Source organism: Phycodurus eques, chromosome 20 (genome assembly GCF_024500275.1).
Source record: "Phycodurus eques isolate BA_2022a chromosome 20, UOR_Pequ_1.1, whole genome shotgun sequence".
In the NCBI taxonomy this organism is placed as follows: domain Eukaryota; kingdom Metazoa; phylum Chordata; class Actinopteri; order Syngnathiformes; family Syngnathidae; genus Phycodurus; species Phycodurus eques.
Genome location: NC_084544.1, coordinates 6,688,416 through 6,706,399, shown reverse-complemented (window position 1 = coordinate 6,706,399; position 17,984 = coordinate 6,688,416). Strand labels below are relative to the sequence as shown.

General features: G+C 41.6%; 2 protein-coding genes across 4 annotated transcripts; both read left to right on the top strand.

Annotated features, from left to right (window-relative positions):
* Positions 1 to 591: 591 nt before the first annotated feature.
* On the top strand, positions 592 to 11,445 carry LOC133395626 (importin subunit alpha-7). 2 transcript variants are annotated; one of them, XM_061664698.1, is made up of 14 exons: positions 592 to 737; positions 3,307 to 3,443; positions 3,531 to 3,623; positions 4,150 to 4,249; positions 4,333 to 4,427; positions 4,515 to 4,646; positions 4,774 to 4,862; positions 4,947 to 5,046; positions 5,677 to 5,840; positions 5,912 to 5,990; positions 6,490 to 6,615; positions 6,697 to 6,824; positions 6,929 to 7,113; positions 7,426 to 11,445. In XM_061664698.1, the coding sequence occupies exons 1-14, from the start codon at positions 722 to 724 to the stop codon at positions 7,611 to 7,613; spliced, it is 1,632 nt and encodes a 543-aa protein (XP_061520682.1). In that variant the 5' UTR covers positions 592 to 721; the 3' UTR covers positions 7,614 to 11,445. The 2 variants fall into 2 exon arrangements, with proteins under 2 accessions (XP_061520682.1, XP_061520681.1); XM_061664697.1 differs by having other exon boundaries at positions 3,304 to 3,443.
* A 397-nt stretch (positions 11,446 to 11,842) lies between these two features.
* srd5a1 (steroid-5-alpha-reductase, alpha polypeptide 1 (3-oxo-5 alpha-steroid delta 4-dehydrogenase alpha 1)) lies at positions 11,843 to 17,013 on the top strand. Of its 2 annotated transcripts, none has more exons than XM_061664539.1 (5): positions 11,843 to 12,290; positions 12,819 to 12,895; positions 13,553 to 13,654; positions 14,273 to 14,423; positions 14,504 to 17,013. In XM_061664539.1, exons 1-5 carry the CDS (start codon positions 11,980 to 11,982, stop codon positions 14,568 to 14,570), a joined length of 708 nt encoding a protein of 235 aa, XP_061520523.1. In that variant the 5' UTR covers positions 11,843 to 11,979; the 3' UTR covers positions 14,571 to 17,013. The 2 variants fall into 2 exon arrangements, with proteins under 2 accessions (XP_061520523.1, XP_061520522.1); XM_061664538.1 differs by having other exon boundaries at positions 12,729 to 12,895.
* Positions 17,014 to 17,984: the final 971 nt, after the last annotated feature.

Sequence of the window (17,984 nt, the reverse complement as noted above, 5' to 3'; positions counted from 1 at the left end):
TATGCACAGTTTAAAAACAATAACAAAGTGCAACCCCAAAACAAATACTAAAACAAGGACAGTGTATGAACATCAAGAACTTTATTTTGTGGCTCTGAGATGTGTTCTGGGTTACATAACCATAGTGACCCTTCCTGCTACTGTGGAATGTATTGAGGAGGGGAGTGGGCTGACAGTTGAGCTAAAAGGCCTCAGCAACCTAGCACAGCTTAATTTTTATAATAATGATGAATGCAGAATATAATAACCAACTGATAAAGTTGTATTTCTTTTCTGTCTTCTATTATATTCCCAGTTTGCATTTGAAAAGTTCTATCAAATTTCCAGCAAGTGTCACTGTTGCCTTTGAACGGGGTTTGCAGGTTTATGACATCTCGCGTGATTCTGTGAGAATTAAACCAACGAGCCACGCCTATCCTCAATAAGATGTAAAATTTTACTCTTTTTGCAGCGCATATCCTTCGAAACTCGACACAGATGTTAAAAATTAAACACTATAATTGGGTGAATATAACGAAATAGGGATCTTAGGTGCGTTTGAGGGAATTGTTGAATAGTGCGGGCCTCTGGTGGCAGGAAGTGGTCGTTATATTAATGGTTCCGCCTGCGGCAGACATATTGCTGAACTTACCGGAGCAAATTGTTCAACAGGAGCAGAACGAGAGTGGCTTAAAGTTGTCTACATTTCCAGCAGATACACTGCGTCAAACGCATAAACCACATGGAAAACACAATGGGTGAGTTTATTTATTTATTTTTTAGTACCACTGGTTTAATATAGACGTACGCTGAGCTGTATGCTAAGTCGTCATGGGGTAAATGCTTTTGAAAATGTCGTTCGGCACTTTATAGTTCAACCAGGGCACTATTGACCACTTCGCCATTTTTACTGTTAACTCAAAAGTTAACTAGTTGGCATAAATACGTTGGCATGTCAGCAGTCACTCGCGCAGCAGCTCACGCGTACATTAGCTTAGTTGACGTTATGCTAGCCCTCCTCGGCTCTCTGGAATGTTTCAAATAATCCCAAATGATTCAATTCGGTGTTTCAAGTCTGTCTCTCTTTCGTCCATTCAAGTAATTTTATGTTCCGCATTAAGCAGTTTGTGACACTTTTGCTCGTTCGATGACTCTTGCCAAGTGGCTCGATTTAAACCAACGCGTTCATGTGAATACTGACAGCTCTTGTGCAATTAACGTTCCCTCCACAAAAGCGAAATATCGACTCTAAAACAACATACCCATGAAATGGATTTTTTTTACTAGAGCTCTGCATAATGCAGAACTCTATATACCCTGTGTGGCATACTCTGATTGGACATTTTCTAAATTCGAGAGGTCTTCGTTTCGCGATGGAGTTCCGTTCCTACGGCGTTACAGATTAAGTCTGAACGCGCAGTAATTCAGTGTTTCCCAAAGCCAACCTTTATTGAGCCAAGAGTTTACATAGTTTACATGAAAAGAAGTGTCAAATAGGTCAAAGAAAGTGGATGCCCAGGTTCATCATGGATCTGCTACTGCCATCTAGTGAAAGATAATTTAATTGGTCTGCCTGTCACTATACACAGCTGGCATAGAGAGATGATCAAAAATACATTGTTTGTCGTAAATAAATAATTTTGGGACCAATTAAGTGAAATTGGAAAGTTTACCGCAGCACACTTGATGTTTTTTCACAGCCTACTGATTGGGAATAGGGATTATGAACAAGCAATTTCCTAATTCGGCAAAACAGGTTGAAGCACTTCCTTCTGGTCCAGGTGACTGGTGGAGCCCGATGACAGGAGACCGGGACAAAGCAACTGTAGAAATATTATACGACTGCACTGTCTTTTGTTTTACACAGGATGTCTTCAAGAGCGACCAAAAATGACAGTATCCAATGTTTAGGCTTACTGTGTTTGTATAAATAAATGATAATGTATTTAACTTTTTTTCCAGAAACACCAGTCATCCATCCATTCACTTTCTACCGCTTAGACGAGGTCGGGTCGGGGGGGCAATAGCTTTAGCAGGGATGCCCAGACTTCCCTCTCCCTAGCCACTTAATCCAGCTCTTCCGAGGGAATCCCGAGGCGTTCCCAAGGCAGCCGAAGGATGTAGTCTCTCCAGCATGTCCTGGGTCGTCCCCGGGGTCTTGTTCTTTCGGTCACGACCCACAGCGCGTGACCATAGGTGAGGGTAGGAACGTAAATCGAGAGCTTCGCCTTTCGGCTTAGCTCCTTCTATACCACAACGGACCGATACAAAGTCCGCATCACTGCAGACGCTGCACCAATCCGCCTGTCGATCTCCCGTTCCATTCTTCCCTCACTCGTGAACAAGACCCCAATATACTTGAACTCCTCCACTTGGGGCAGGATTTCATCCCCGACCTGAAGAGTGCACGCCACCCTTTTCCGACTGAGGACCATGGTCTCAGAAAACACCAGTCATAAAGAAAGCAAAATTTGAGCAATTTTGTTTTCAAACCATCTTGTCATCAACCTGTAGTTATGCTTGTTATTGCAGCATACACAGGAAGTCGGCTAACCTGTTTTCCGGTTTTGGTCATGTGACGCTCCCCATAGAGTTCGTTCCTGTTCTATATCACTAACGCAGTAGTAATATCATAGTTTCCATGATAGCGTGAACCAATAAACCCTTGCAATGGCCTTGCACTGTGTGTATGTTTTGGGGGAAAAAACATGGAAACTCATTCTTTGCATTTTTATTAATTCATTCATGTATAATATTAGGGAGTAGTGGATATTAAAGAAAACTTATATTCTGTATTTTGCCTTGATAGACTAAAATAAAATATTGACACAGCAGCTCAGCTACTGAACATTTTTAAACACTATTGGACATCTTTGAATACAAATAAAATGAGCTGTTCTCTAAAAGGACCGTTACTAAATGCACATGGCATTGTTCCATTTCTGATGGTGCTGTATCGCGCTACTTTTCTAGTACCTACCTTCCAATTGTCCAAATATTTTGGACCTTTCTGTCGTAGACGTGCATACACTTTTTATGGTAAGTGTGCGTGTGTCCTGAAATAAGACCTCAATGTGCACAACTTCAGTGTTGGCACCATTTCGACTGCTGGCAGTGTGGTCAGAATGATCACTTTGTCTTGCGTAGGCAGCGTTTTATGCAAACTCTGAGATTTAACTCTGCAGACTGTGTGTTAAAGGTCTTTTTATATAAAGGCCTGTTTACAACCACTTTCATCATGATGTCCTGTTATTGAAGATGTATCAACTTTGTCCCTGTCGTATTCTCAAAATAAATTTGTTATAACTTATGTCTGTGGTCTAGCAGAGCCATCAGCCAGTCCGGCCAAGGATAACAACTACAGGATGAACCGCTACAAGAACAAAGCGCTGAACCCTGAGGAGATGAGGCGCAGGAGAGAGGAGGAGGGCATCCAGCTCAGGAAACAAAAACGCGAACAACAGGTACCCGAAACTTCATATTATTTAACCTCCTTGTGTATAATACTTAATTTTTTTAAGAGGTGACAGTTGTTTTCTTTCTATTCCAAGCTTTGCAAACGGAGGAACGTGGACATCCTCACTGAAGAGGAAGCCATGTTGGAGAGCCCTCTAGTGGACTCGCAGCTCAGCTTACCAGTCACAGTGAGTGTTTGCTTATTTATATTATGTTAGTTTCTTTTTGTCTCTTCTCGGTTGGGAATAAAGCGGAAGGGCCTTGAAATTGTGCAATTTGGAATTTGACCAACAGTTTAGAGAAGGAGGGGGGGCCTCAAAAGTTGCCGGTTGTGCTCAGTCCAATGCAATGAAAGTGTTGCTTTGGCGCCATCTTGTGGCATGTTGGTGCCAAGTAACTATGTTGGCGTGAGTTGAGGAGCTTCATGCCGTGCTCCCTGCAACCCTGAACAGGATAAGCAGTGAACAGAATGTATGGAAGGATGAATATAAGACAATGATTTATAACAACCCTGTCCTTTTTCTTTTTTTTTTTTTTTTTTTTTTAAAACTGAAAAATTTACTGATAAATTATTGTTCCACTTTTATGGTGGGTAAGACTGTTAAAATGTATCATTTCCTGTGGGAAAATGGAGTCTCAAGAAAAAATGAAAGAGCTGCATCCTACAGTATATTTTGTAATGAGTAGTTGTTGTGCTCGTGTATGTTGTTGCAGGAAAGAGTCATCACCAGAGATATGGTTGAGTTGTTTTTCTCAGAGGACCCTGAGCTTCAACTCGCCACCACGCAAAAGTTCAGGAAACTCCTCTCTAAAGGTGTGTGCTGTGCAACTTGGATGATGTCACAGTGAGGGGAACCAACAGAACATTTAGTCTCATTTTCCCTGTGTTGATTTCAGAGCCAAACCCACCTATTGATGAAGTTATAAACACAAGTGGAGTCGTCGTGAGGTTTGTGGAGTTCCTTAAGATGAGCAGCAACTGTACACTACAGGTCAGTGTGTACAAACACTACTGATGAACGTAAAGACAAAGGCTTAACGGATGAATACATTTAATTGCACTTGGTGTGTCTTTGCAGTTCGAAGCTGCTTGGGCTCTGACCAACATCGCATCAGGCACATCCATGCAGACCAAGACTGTGATTGAAGCTGGAGCTGTGCCCATCTTCATAGAACTCCTAAATTCAGATTTTGAGGATGTGCAGGAGCAGGTAACGTGTGTGTGTGTGTGTGTGTGTGTGTGTGTGTGTGTGTGTGTGTGTGTGTGTTGTATTGTGTGGACATACCAGTTGTCACCCACATTTACATGTTTGTTTGTGTGGAATTCTTGTCCTTCAGGCTGTGTGGGCTCTGGGGAATATCGCAGGGGACAGTGCCTTGTGCAGGGACTACGTGTTGAGCTGCAACATCCTTCCACCGCTATTAGTGTACAGTAGCTACTTAACCTTTTTCAAATTCTCAAATGTATATCAAAACATTTAAACTTTGTTTGTTTGTCATTACTGTTGCAGGCTTCTGACTAAATCCACTAGACTGACCATGACCAGGAATGCTGTGTGGGCCCTGTCTAATCTCTGCAGAGGAAAAAACCCTCCACCTACGTTTGAAATGGTTGTTGTTATGAGTCAAAAAACTTATTTCAAGTAAACCCACTGGACACTTTATTAGGTGCACCTGCGCAGAGCCAATACAAGACTAGTATAAATAAAACTGTCTTTAAAAAGATAACAATGCTGTCAGAGAAGTACTAATGTGATTACTATATCCATCCATCCATATATATAATATTTTACAGTGTTTATAATTGTTCATCATACTGCGGGGTTGGCTCATGTTTTGTTTACCTTATTTGGCTTTGTGACCTGTCAAAAAGAGCATTAAAATGCTTTTCATGCGGACCGGGACCGTGCCCTGTCGCTAAAAGCGGAAATCCACGAGTAATTGATGCACCCCAGAAAGGTTTAAAATTGTCTGTAGATGTCACAAGATGGCAGCAACTAACTACACGAAGCTCCTCAACTCACTTCAATGTAGTTCATACTTTTTATATTAGACAGGTCTGGCCTGAGCAGTGAGTTTTTCAATAAATAATGGAGGATAATTCTGTGATGGATGCTTTGTTTGATCACAGAATTCTACGAGTAAATAAATAAGTGTTTTGCGAACGTTGTGTCCTGTATATTGCTTGTCTTGTGAAAGATTGTTCCTGATCCCAAATCTATTCTGCCTGTGTGTTTCTAGGTGTCACCTTGTCTGCCGGTACTCTCCAGACTTCTATTTAGCAGCGACCCAGACTTGCTGGCAGACGCTTGCTGGGCGCTGTCCTACCTCTCCGATGGCCCCAACGACAAAATCCAGGCCGTCATTGACTCCGGAGTCTGCAGGCGCCTCATAGAACTGCTCATGTAAGCCTGCGTCACTGCACTGCCCCACTATTGCTATTCCCAGCCTGTTGTTTCAATGCTTCTCTTTGCAGGCACACAGACTACAGGGTGGCCTCTCCTGCCTTGAGAGCTGTGGGGAACATTGTAACAGGAGATGACATCCAGACGCAGGTGAGAGTCTGAGGGAAAGGGAACATTGTCAAAATGTGGTGTGAGAATTTATTGTAAAATATGTGCCTTGATTCAAAGGTTGGGGAAACTGCTTATGGATTATGTTTGGATGGTTTAGGGCGGCACGGTGGATGACTGGTTAGAGCGTCAGCCTCACAGTTCTGAGGACCGGGGTTCAATCCCCGGCCCTGCCTGTGTGGAGTTTGCATGTTCTCCCCGTGCCTGCATGGGTTTTCTCCGGGCAATCCAGTTTCCTCCCACATCCCAAAAACATGCATGAATTGGAGCCTCTAAATGGCCTGTAGGTGTGAATGTGAATGCAAATGGTTGTTTGTTTATATGTGCCCTGCGATTGGCTGGCAACCAGTTCAGGGTGTACCCCGCCTCCTACCTGATGATAGCTGGGATAGGCTCCAGCACGCCTTGTGAGGAGAAGCGGCTCAGAAAATGGATGGATGGATGGTTTGGTTAAGTTTGCATCTGTTGTTGCTTTGTGCAGGTGGTGTTGAACTGCTCTGCCCTGCCTTGTCTGCTGCACCTACTGAGCAATGCCAAAGAGTCAATCCGCAAAGAAGCTTGCTGGACCATCTCCAACATCACGGCCGGAAATCGAGCGCAGATACAGGTGGGATGTGGTCACGGAACTTGTCACTTGGTGGTTCTAGTCCTTCCTCAGTTCTGATCTTTTTATGTTTCTCTTTTGCAGACAGTCATTGATGCTAACATCTTTCCAGTGCTGATTGAAATTCTACAAAAAGCAGAGTTCAGGACCAGGAAAGAAGCCGCATGGGCAATATCCAATGCCACCTCTGGAGGAACACCAGAACAGATCAGGTCCAGACTTATTTCAAATTTGGATGGCTTTACTTCTCATTGGGTTCAATTGTGAATGTGCGTCAACACTCTTTTTAATCTGCTGTTGTGTGTCTGCACTTTAGGTATCTGGTGAACCTGGGCTGCATCAAGCCGCTGTGCGATCTGCTCACGGTGATGGACTCCAAGATCGTCCAGGTGGCCCTCAACGGCCTCGAGAACATCCTGCGGCTGGGCGAGCAGGAAGCCAAGCAGGAGAACCACGGAACAGGCATTAATCCCTACTGCAGCCTCATCGAAGAAGCTTACGGTACTGGGCAGTAAATTCAAATATACGAATATAAAGTCACAAAAAAAAAAATAATTTGACAGGCAGTGTGTGATGAAGACTGTCAGGCAAGCGTTGCAGCTTTAGAGCGCATGCATGCGCATTTTCACGGCTCAAACATCTAGTTGTGTGGGGAGTATAGTTGTATATTTCAGAATGACATATACAACTTTATTCTTATATACCTAATACTCCATCTTACAATACAATTGGCTCCAATACAATCATTTAAGTTCTGGTGATGTATCTCTCTACATTACAGTTATACCAACTTGATGTTTTTCTGCCGTTCAGGTCTGGACAAAATAGAGTTCCTTCAGAGTCACGAGAACCAGGAGATCTACCAGAAAGCCTTCGACCTGATCGAGCACTATTTTGGGGTGGAGGATGAGGACAGCAGCCTGGCCCCTCAGGTGGATCAGGACAACCAGCAGTTCCTCTTCCCCCAGCAGGAGGCGCCCATGGAGGGCTTCCAACTATAAGGATAAGGTTCATGGTCGTCCATTTGATTGGGGAGGAGGGGGACACGGTGTTTTGATGTCATAACTCTGTTGTCTGACGCAGTAACCTGACTTAAAGCAAGCACACACACCTTTCTGCCACTCGCTTTGGGGGTATCTCCATGGGAGGCATGATGATTCGGAGACATTTTAATTTCCATTCCTGTTTTTGAGACACCCACCTCCTTGATGTCAGCCTGACATCCTGACAGTGCAATTAAACAAAGTTTTCAAAGTTTATTTTCCCTTTTACGTTCTCTCCTCAAATACATATTTTATTTTTTTTCTTTTATGGAAAGTACTTGTCAGCGTGGCTGAGAGAAGGAATCTATGTAATCCACTGCAGGAGGGGATTCTGGTCACGAGCAAGTGTTTTTTTTTTGTTTTTTTTTTTTTTAAACTGAGATTTTTTTTTTTGTAGAGGCAGGCAGGAGAAAATGTCGAAAGGCTCTGAGTGAGATAATGTGTTTAAATGAAAATTAAGGTTTCCTGCAGGTGGTTTAGTTAGCGTACAAATGTCTGTCGTGTGCTGTGTTATTAATAGGATTACATTAGAATTGTGAGGTGATCTAACATGGAAAAATCTGGGCGTGGTGGCTGCAATAAAAGCAAATATAGATTTAGATGAGCGGATATTTATAGTAAGGAGACAATTCCGAGGTCTGCTTCCCAGTTTCACGTGGTTGCATGGTTTCGTGGCTGTCTCTGCACAATCCCGTGCCTCACTCGCATAGCAGGAAGCGGTCATTATCGGGTAGAAGTGGTGGTGTCGTACTATATAGTGCTAGTGGATGTATAGCTTATTAAAGGCGTTTTGCATCACCAGTTGAGAAGGATTTGTATGGTTCTAATGTAACCCTGCTGTTGCGTAGCCCCACGGCACGGGATGGTCGCACTCCGTTCAAGGTGTAGTCCCATCGTTTTTTTTTCCTTTTTTTTTTTTTGCATTGATTATTAATGTATTTGTTTGCACGCGCACACACACACACACTTGCATACAACACCTGCAAACACTGCACATCACAACAGATGAGTGGCTATTAGCAAGCTAAAAAAAAAAAAAAAAAGTTTCCATTGTCTTAAGTTACAACTTTAGATTACTTTTTTTTTTTTTCCCTTTCCATGACAATTTTGCACTTTTTATAAAGTTAAAGCCAAATCTTTGAGTCCGAAAGTACAACAGTGTATTAAGGCCACATTGGGCGGGGGGGGAATATGAGACTTGACAATCTTGATTATGATGGGACACACTGACTATATGGCAGGTCTTTGAATAAAGGAGCATCTATACTGTTGTATTTATGGACATCTTGGAATTTTGACATACACGTGTAAAAACAACTTTATTCATGTAGAATTGCACAACTTTTTCTCAAACTTTTTTTCTTTTGGCATTGATACACTAAAGTGGAGTAAGCGATGGGAAACTTTTTGTTGTAGTGCAATGCTTTTTTTTCCCCCCACAATTTATGGTGAAATGTAACTAACAGGGTTTCTTTCCAGTGTGGCCCTAATACTCCCCACAAAAGCACAGAATCTCTAAATGGAGAGTTATTTTGGGCAGTGCCCTCTTGGAATCTCTATTATTCTTACAAATGAATCAAGGCTTTATTCTCGGAAAAAAACAACTTTTTTGCAATATTATGACTGTTCTGACACAAACTTTTATCGGAATATTGCAAGGTACAAAGGACACATGGAAACTTCATTTAGTGATTGCTTGTAGCCACTGCGACTTTTGGATGGTTTAAATTTGCCGACGTGTGGGTCGGGCATGCAGGCTCGTACAGAGCAGAAGTAGTGTTGGGATCGTGTGAAGTTTTGACTGAGCGGCACTGCGAAGAAGAGTTTGCTTGACTCTGTGACTTCGTCCTCCATCGGTGTGCCGGAGCCTCTGTGTTCTGTGGACAGACAAGGACGACTCTCCAATACTCGTGATTGTTTTTTCATTTACAGTAGCACCACACAGTTTATCACAAACTCTTCTTGATGTTCTCCACAGAGCATGTGTGCTCTTTAAAAACAAACTATAGAACAGGGGTGTGACCAGGTTTCCCATCCCTTTTTCGGAGGTGCAAGTACGATAACAAATTGAGCATCAACAGCTTACTTTACCTCCTCCACATGACAGATGTGTAGAGCAGGATTTATTGAGAATCTTCAGTTTCATGGCAATTACTGCACTCTGTGTGCTAATAATTGTCGAGGAAAAAAACGAGCAGGAAGAGAGTTATATTCCGCTAAGATGCACTCCTATTCACAAAAGTGCCAATCTGACCAACAAAGACTGGATATTGTTGTCTTTGACTTCAAGATTATTTTTTTCTTTATATATATATATATATATATATATATATATTGTATCTTTTATTTACTTGAATGTGCACACACACTGTGCAAAAACATTGCTGCTCTGTTTTCCTTACTTTTTTTGGGGGGGAAGTTATTTTGCCATTATCAAAAAAGGTGGCTTTCCTTTCTGCGGGCGCCTGATTAACAAGTGTCCTATGTGATCCTGATGCATTTAACTGCTCTCTCCCCGCTTACTATTACAGTCTACTAATGGGTTTCACTGTGCATTTAGCCAAGCTGCAGGAAATAACTTTCATGTGGCTGTTTCTAGGTTAATGTGTAGTGTCCATGCAAGTGGAGGATTTCAGGTAGTGACCTTTAAGTTTACCAAAGTTCCTTTCCCGAAATCGAAGGCTGTGATGTATCCATTCGAAGTCCCTCTCTTGTTATTGATCAATCCCAGTTGACTGGCAAGGGAGTCTGTTAATCAAACGGACGCCAACCCGCGAGACTGCAATAAATGTCCAAAAATCAGGCACTCTGGAAGCAAACGTGTCTTCCTCTCATACTTGATATTTTTTTCTACGCTGAGAAAAATCTGACATTGAGATTTCATGGCGATTTACATTCTAACAGGGGTGGGGGACCTACGGCATGTGGGCCACAGAGCAATTGATCTGATCAACTCTTATGAATCTCAAAATATGCTCATAATAAATACAAATTTAAAAAAAAACTTATGGGTGCGTCATATGTCTTCATATGAGGACTCAAAGAATTAAATACAAGCCAAAATGGTCACCCACCCCTGTGTGAAAAGGTATTAATTATATGTATGTTGTGATACATTGACAGGGATTCACATGCAATTCTACTCACTTCTGAGAAGTGGACAAAAAAGCCTCATTTGGAATATGTGGCAGGAAAAATAGGCATGAAACAGGCAGCAGGAAGCCTTTTTCAGCTTTTTCCTGTGTGGGATATTCAAAGATATATTTTTGGATAATTGTGTTTAGAGTTCAAAATAAAAGAAAAAGCTGCCAAGTAATCAGGAAATCATGTTCCAGATGGAATCACGGAAAATCCCAAATCTGATGTTTTATGTCTTCCGTCCTGGAAAGTGTTGCCATCTGTATCAAAAGTCCAACAGCATGTAATGTACTAACGCTACAAATGTTTACAATGTTTGTCTACAACTTTTCATATATGCGACATCACTGACCAGTCCTCAGCTTGTCTGCTCTGGTCCTTCTCATTTCTTTTTGTGTATTTATTTTCTCTATTCCTTTTTGTTTCCCTTCCATTTGCTCCAAACACGACCCATCTTTATAAACTGTGACTCGACTCGACTTAACCGACGGTATGAATGAGTGACGAGAAACACTTTCAACTGAACATGACACACAAACATGAACATGAAACAAACAAAAGACATGGAGAAAATGTAAAGAAAATGTCAAGATATGAAAATGTTAAATGAAGATACTGTGCAAAAAAAAAAATAATAATAAAGACGTGAAAGTTTGTGCATACTTTGTTTCGATTTCTATTTTATTTCCGCACTTTAAAAGTCAAGCCTTTTTTTCCGTTTGGTTGTTGTGCCGGCTGCCCTGACTTTAGTGAGCCACTAGATGTCAGTGTTGTTACATACGGAAGTAACTACTGTGGACGCTGTATGGAGACTCCATTTGGACGAACTACAGGCACGACGACGTGAAATCATATAAATAATACCTCACCTAGTGTGTATAAATTTTACATTCGATTATTTCTATTGTGTAGAACGCTTAAAAGAATATTGTCCCCTATAAATTTCGTAAACTGGCAGAGGTTTTTTCCTTTTCTTTAGTGGGCTGAAGTGCGCATGCGCAGGGGCTGTGCTCTGCCAATCACAAGGGCATATTGACATAGTTGTCGCCGCTCAGCTACAAAGCAGCGTGTGTGTTGTAGTGAAAGCTGCCATAATTTATACATGGGCGTTTTATATTTTTAAAAATATATTTTCCATTACTTATTATTTATTGCTTGACTTTTCCATCCCCAACACACCGCCATAATGGACAGCCTTCTATCGGCGTTATTTTCTTCTTCGGCGGAAGAGCAGTACATCTTGGACTGCATGGCTTACTTAATGATTTTAATGGCAGCGTGCACGTTTGTTTCCTTGCTGTTCTTGAACGTGCCGTACGGGCGGTACGCTTCGAGCACATACGGATTCCCGGTGAACGCGAAACTGGCGTGGTTTGTCCAGGAGCTGCCCGCTTTCCTGCTGCCCATATGTCTGCTCGTGTGGGCATCCTCGGCGAAGAGTTCCCTGCTAACAAATCAGTTGCTCATTGCCATGTTTTTGTGTCACTATACACAGAGGTAGGTAAACACCTGGTTTTGCCACTCATGTTTGGACACTTGAACACAGCAGTACAGTGGTGAACGCCCGTATGTTGCATTCACATTTGCATATTAGCCCATTTGCGGATTTTCTGGGGGAAAACCACCCTTCCTCATTCACTGAAACCCTCAATCACCTATTTGCTGTTTTTGTGAAAGTGTTACGTCGGTGCCATCGAGTGGCATCTTGGGGGCCAAGGACCTATGTTAAAGTGAGGGGAGGAGCTTTATTTAGAAGAAGAAAAAAACCAACAACACAATAATAAATAAAATAATAAATAAATATCTCAACTACAGAATAGATGCTTGAAAAATTTTCTTGCTGCCCTCCACTGTACATACTACAGCACAGCTCTGTATCTATGAGTGTTACTTGGACACTAATTGAATTTTTGATTATTACATATTCTGTTGCAGGTCACTTATTTATCCATTTTTAATCCGAGGAGGTAAACCGACGCCATTTCTGTCCTTTGTCCTGGCTGTTGTTTTCTGCACCTATAATAGCTTCATGCAGATCAGATATCTGAGCCACTATGCAGAGTACCCTGCAGACTGGGTGACGCATCCATGCTTTATTGCAGGTATGGACCACATTTCAGCACTTATTGGGAGGAATTGAACTCTGCTTTTCCCGTACAGCAGTTCATAAAAGTATTATAATACTGTATTGTATTGAGAGGTATTCATTTAACAAGGTAGTTACTGTTGTTGTAGTTTGCACGGTGAACTAGTGGTTAGCACATCTGTCGTCACATAACATTTTGAGTTCTTCCCCCCAAAAAAAGAAAATTCCCTCATTACATTACTACTTTATTCCCGTAGCTCCTGAGCCAAGATTTGAACCTAGACTAGCTACTGTGTTGCTATTGTGAAGCAATCAGTGTAAAGTGGGATGAATGTAAATACATCATACAACATTTATGTATGATTAAAAATGATAAGTATTTAATGTTGGCACACTTCAATTATTATATTGCAGTTTAAAGCTAAATACAACTGAACTGTACTTAAAAAGGTACTGTAGTTCATATTGATTCATTAAGCAGTCTGATTGCTTGTTGTCATGAATAAATGCACAACATTTGCTTTGCCCGGCACACTTTTATTACTGCTGGTCAACTCTGGCATGTGCAACTACATAGTACCTTCTGTGACTAGAACAGGTTTGTTTGGCTGCTGTCAAGTTTTGTGTCAGTCTGATATTTTGCTAAAGCAGCTCTCGGTTGGTTTGTTTGCAGGCTCGGCGCTGTGGCTGCTTGGCTGGCTGACAAATTTGCACTCTGACCACATCCTGAGGAATCTGAGGAGGTCCGGAGAGAGCGGATATAAGATCCCCAGAGGTAAAATGGTTTTGGCACGCGACAACTGGCATGTATCTGTTACTTTGAAGTCTTCTTTATTATGAAAGGAGACTTATTATGCATTTTTCCCCCACAACTTAAAATGATTCTCATGTCTCTTAATAACATGTCTGTGACATGCTTCTGTCCAAGTAACCCAAGGATCAATAATAATAGTACACTTTATGTACCCTATTTCTTGTCTTGCTTGTCTCCTCCCAAAAAAAGTTTTAGAATTACCCATAGATGCCAAATGATTGCGGCAAACCACTGCATTTCTATTAGAAAGGGCGATCAGCTATTTGAATAGAGCTCCTCCCTTCACTTCAACAGAGTTCATTGGCACCAAGGTGCCACAAGATGGTGCCAAAGCAATACTGTCCGTTTAGAAAGAGCTAAGGTGAGCTTTTAAGCAACTAATAGACATCTTAACAAAACTCATTTCTGTTCTGCTTATTATTATTAGTCCAAATATCAAATCCAGTTATTTGTATACAAGCCATTAAAAAGTAAATTCTTCATAATACGTCTCCTGTAACGTGCATGTAGTGTGGTACATTTTATTCCATTATGCTCCATAGATTCTGTGCCCATTTGTGTGCCGTGCCGCCCCCACAGGTGGAATGTTCGAGTACGTATCCGGCGCCAACTTCTTCGGGGAGATAACCGAGTGGACGGGTTTCGCTCTGGCGGGACAATCTGTTCACAGCGCGGCCTTCGCCATCTTCACCGCAGTGGTCCTCAGCAGCAGGGCGTTTGCCCACCACAAGTAAGAAGACAAACACACTCGGTAGATCCCTTGCTTGCAGGCAATATTAATAGACAATCTCGTATGTTTGCTTTTTCCAGATGGTATCTTGCTAAATTTGAAGACTACCCGAAAACAAGAAAGGCATTGATCCCTTTTTTGGTTTAGAAAATACTCAAATACAGTGAACCCCCATTTATTGCAGGGGGTGCGCTCTAGACCCACCAGCGATAGCTGAAAATCTGAGATATAGAGAGACAAAAACAAATAAAGTGTTTTTAATAGTTTTAACACACTTTAAGTGCATACAGTATAGACCTATTAAAACACAGTTTTTGAAGTATTCCTTAGTGCCTCACTCTCGTGCTTGTTTGCACAGTTCTCCAAATAAGAGACAAAGAGTGCTCGTTTCAAGCTGGTTATTTTTCACTCCCAGTTGAATTTTACTTTAAAACTGGCACATAAAACTAAATAGAATCAAACACTTTCAACAAAACCATGTCATTTTGTCTTAACAAAATTCCGCGAGCTTAATGCTAACAAATAATAAAAAATGCTATATCCTGGCTAACAGAAATTAGCATAGATGTTACAGTAAATATAAACGTTCAAACAGCATATGTCCTCACAGACATATATTCTCTCTGCGCTTGACTTTTTAAATTAGGGTTTCGTCTTTTCCAGTAGACCTCACAACGTGGTAGTCTACTACACTGAAAGCACGCAACTTCAAATTCAGACTTGCCTGTATACTGTAAAAACCCATTAAGAATGATGGATTAAAAATCCCCGATAGGGGGTGGGGGGTGGACGATGAACCACGAGCGGGGGTTCACTATATAGGATTTTTTTTTTTACTATATGACTGATTTCTACAAACCTTTTTTGGGAGAGGTGTGACATAAGCCAAGAGGGAAACCATTCGACTTTGCTGCAAATTCAGGAGTTTATTGAATTTTTTCTGCAGGTGGGGAGAATGTTGCACTTCCTCATTTTGTCCACCCACTTACTTATGTGCATAACTGCCACCTTTGGAACAGGTATGGAACTTCTATCAACTGCATCTCATGACTGTTTAAGGCTCTTTTTACCTCAAAAGTCATCTACTTCCGGCTCCTTCGCCTCCTTGGAAGTTACGATACCTTTAAAAACAATAGAATCCTCGTGTTTACAGCAGAGCTAGCATTTCATATTTTTCTACCTCACCAGCCTATGGAAAGCCGTTTAAGCATTGATTATATATCCTTGAAATCCAGCTTCAGGGCCATATACTAGTACGCTCTTGTAACACCTTGAAAGATACTTGGAAAACAATTTAGCACATTAGTATAAAAACTTTGTCTTACTCATAATGTTTTTTCACTACTGTATGACATTTCTGCACAACCAATTTAGGCATACTAGTCGGACAACTACATGTTACTACTGAGGCAAAACTACTATTGGGTATTTTGGGGCTACTATTGCGAGACACATGCCTACTAGTTGGGCCTAGTAGTGTTACTAGAGCAGTGCAATAGTTTACTCGTAAGATTTCACTCCAAAAGTGGTATTAATAGTGGAATAAACAAGAGTAAGACACCGTCATTCTACTAGTGAACCCAAAGTCATTTGAGCATCTATTTGCAGTGTACTACTTTTCATTCTTAATCCAGCGCACCAGTAGAATATTAAATAAAATGTTCAAACAACACACCATACAAGCCTCACCATTTAACATCCACTCGACTGGAAGCGATGAATAAGGGACCTTTCATTCAGCTCAAGACATCTTTTTTTGTTTTACCTCGTCACCGTGTGAGCATAAAAATACGAAATGAAACGTAATCACGCCTCCGGTCTGTAACTGTAGCAGGCCCGTCCGTCCTTAGCTCTTGCGCTGCAAATGGACCCCGTGTGGGGGGGAAGCTCTCAATAACTCAGCCGCGCCTGAAATGAACGGCGTCGAGGTTGACGACAATCGTGGATGTTTTATGAGAGGCTGCCGCTATCTAAAGGGAAACGTGAAGCTTGCACATAAATGACAATTAATAGTGTAGCATTAGAAAAAGAGGATGGGGACTGATATAAGAGAAAAGCACAGCTGGAGTTACTTTCTTCATTTATAGGAAAACTTATATGTAAGTGACCTTTTAGACGGCGGCAACACGGAGTGAAGTGTAAACTGAAGCTTGAGCTCCCACGGTGTGCCTGCAGCAAGTGCCATCTGCATTTTTTTCTCCGTAAATCTTCACTCGGGTCAACAGAGGAGCCACTGTCTTAAGCAATGGTACAAACATACCTGTTTTTAACATCTTAACCTATTTTAAAATGGGACAAAGCCCTCCCGACATGTGAAGAAAGTGAAAATGGGCAAGTGTGCGCTTGCTGCTTTTGTAGTGTGTGGAGTACCGTACTCGAGATAACCAAGACAGCACACCACACACGTAACGTGATTGTTTCCTGAGCAGATCAGGGAGGAAAAATCAGTCTCGACACTACCCACACCACAAGATAATCGCTCACGATAATTTTTTCCGAGACATCCAATAATCGGGCCTGTGTTGACTTTGATCGGAAGAGAAGAAAAATGGCCCGATTATCAGTATGTTTGTACCCAGCTTTAGCCAAGTTTATGTCATTGTGAATTGTATTTTTAATGCATTGTATTTGAAATAAATTATGCTTTATCATTTCAACACATGGACTTGAGTTGTTTAGTGTAAAACAGAAGGCGGTTTGAACGTCAATTACGCCATGTCTTTTTTGTGTCAATTACATGACCACTATCCCGCTTGACTTTATTACTAATGTCTTCAGGCGCAAAGGCAGCGATTTACTCTGGCAATTATGGGGTTTGTGCTTTGATTCCAAATGCAGTATTCATACTTCTACACACCGCATCGCCTACAGGATTGAAAGGGAGCATATTAGTTGATTGAACATGCATGGCGAAGGGGAAGGGGGTGTAACAGTTGGGTCGTCTCCCGGCTATGTGTTTTATTATTTGTTGAGCTTCTGTCACAGTCCTTTAATGAAGTCTTGACTGGAATTTTATTTATTTTTTTTCTCCTCCTGTTACCATTTTTATTTTCAGAAAGAAATGTTTTTGCTGGTAGTTTAGGATTTGTCCATCCAGCCATCTATTTTTTACAGAACATATCCTCATTTGAGTCACAGGTGAGCTGGTGCCCATCCTAGCTGATTTAGGGCGAGAGACAGGGTACACCTTGGACTTGTTGCCAGTCAATTGCAGGGCACAATATAGACGAACAAGCATTCAAACTCACACAATTGTGAGGACAGGTTAGAGCACAGGTTTCAAACCTAAGGCCCTGATGAACCTAACATGGATGTTTATGGAAGGGAGGAAGCCAGAGTACCCAGAGAAAACAGAACTGAACATTCACACATGACACAAGAAGGCCGAAACCGCAATTTGAACCCTGAACCGCGAGGCAGACGTGTACCCACAACATCGCTGTTGACTTGGGTTTTGTCGAAAATAGAAAATTTGCAACATTGGAAAAAGCAAGGGCAGGATGGTGAACCAGTGGTTAGCACATCTGCCTCAAAATTGAATGATTCTGGGTTCAAATCTTG

What these genes read in the sequence shown, in the direction of transcription:
- LOC133395626 (XM_061664697.1), top strand. An exon ending in AACAAAAACGCGAACAACAG is followed by an intron (nt 3,444 to 3,530) that starts GTACCCGAAACT and finishes TTCTATTCCAAG; the next exon opens with CTTTGCAAACGGAGGAACGT. An exon ending in AGCTCAGCTTACCAGTCACA is followed by an intron (nt 3,624 to 4,149) that starts GTGAGTGTTTGC and finishes ATGTTGTTGCAG; the next exon opens with GAAAGAGTCATCACCAGAGA.
- srd5a1 (XM_061664538.1), top strand. Translation starts at nt 11,980, where the DNA reads ATGGACAGCCTTCTATCGGCGTTATTTTCTTCTTCGGCGGAAGAGCAG. An exon ending in TTGTGTCACTATACACAGAG is followed by an intron (nt 12,291 to 12,728) that starts GTAGGTAAACAC and finishes ATTCTGTTGCAG; the next exon opens with GTCACTTATTTATCCATTTT. An exon ending in AGGGCGTTTGCCCACCACAA is followed by an intron (nt 14,424 to 14,503) that starts GTAAGAAGACAA and finishes TGCTTTTTCCAG; the next exon opens with ATGGTATCTTGCTAAATTTG.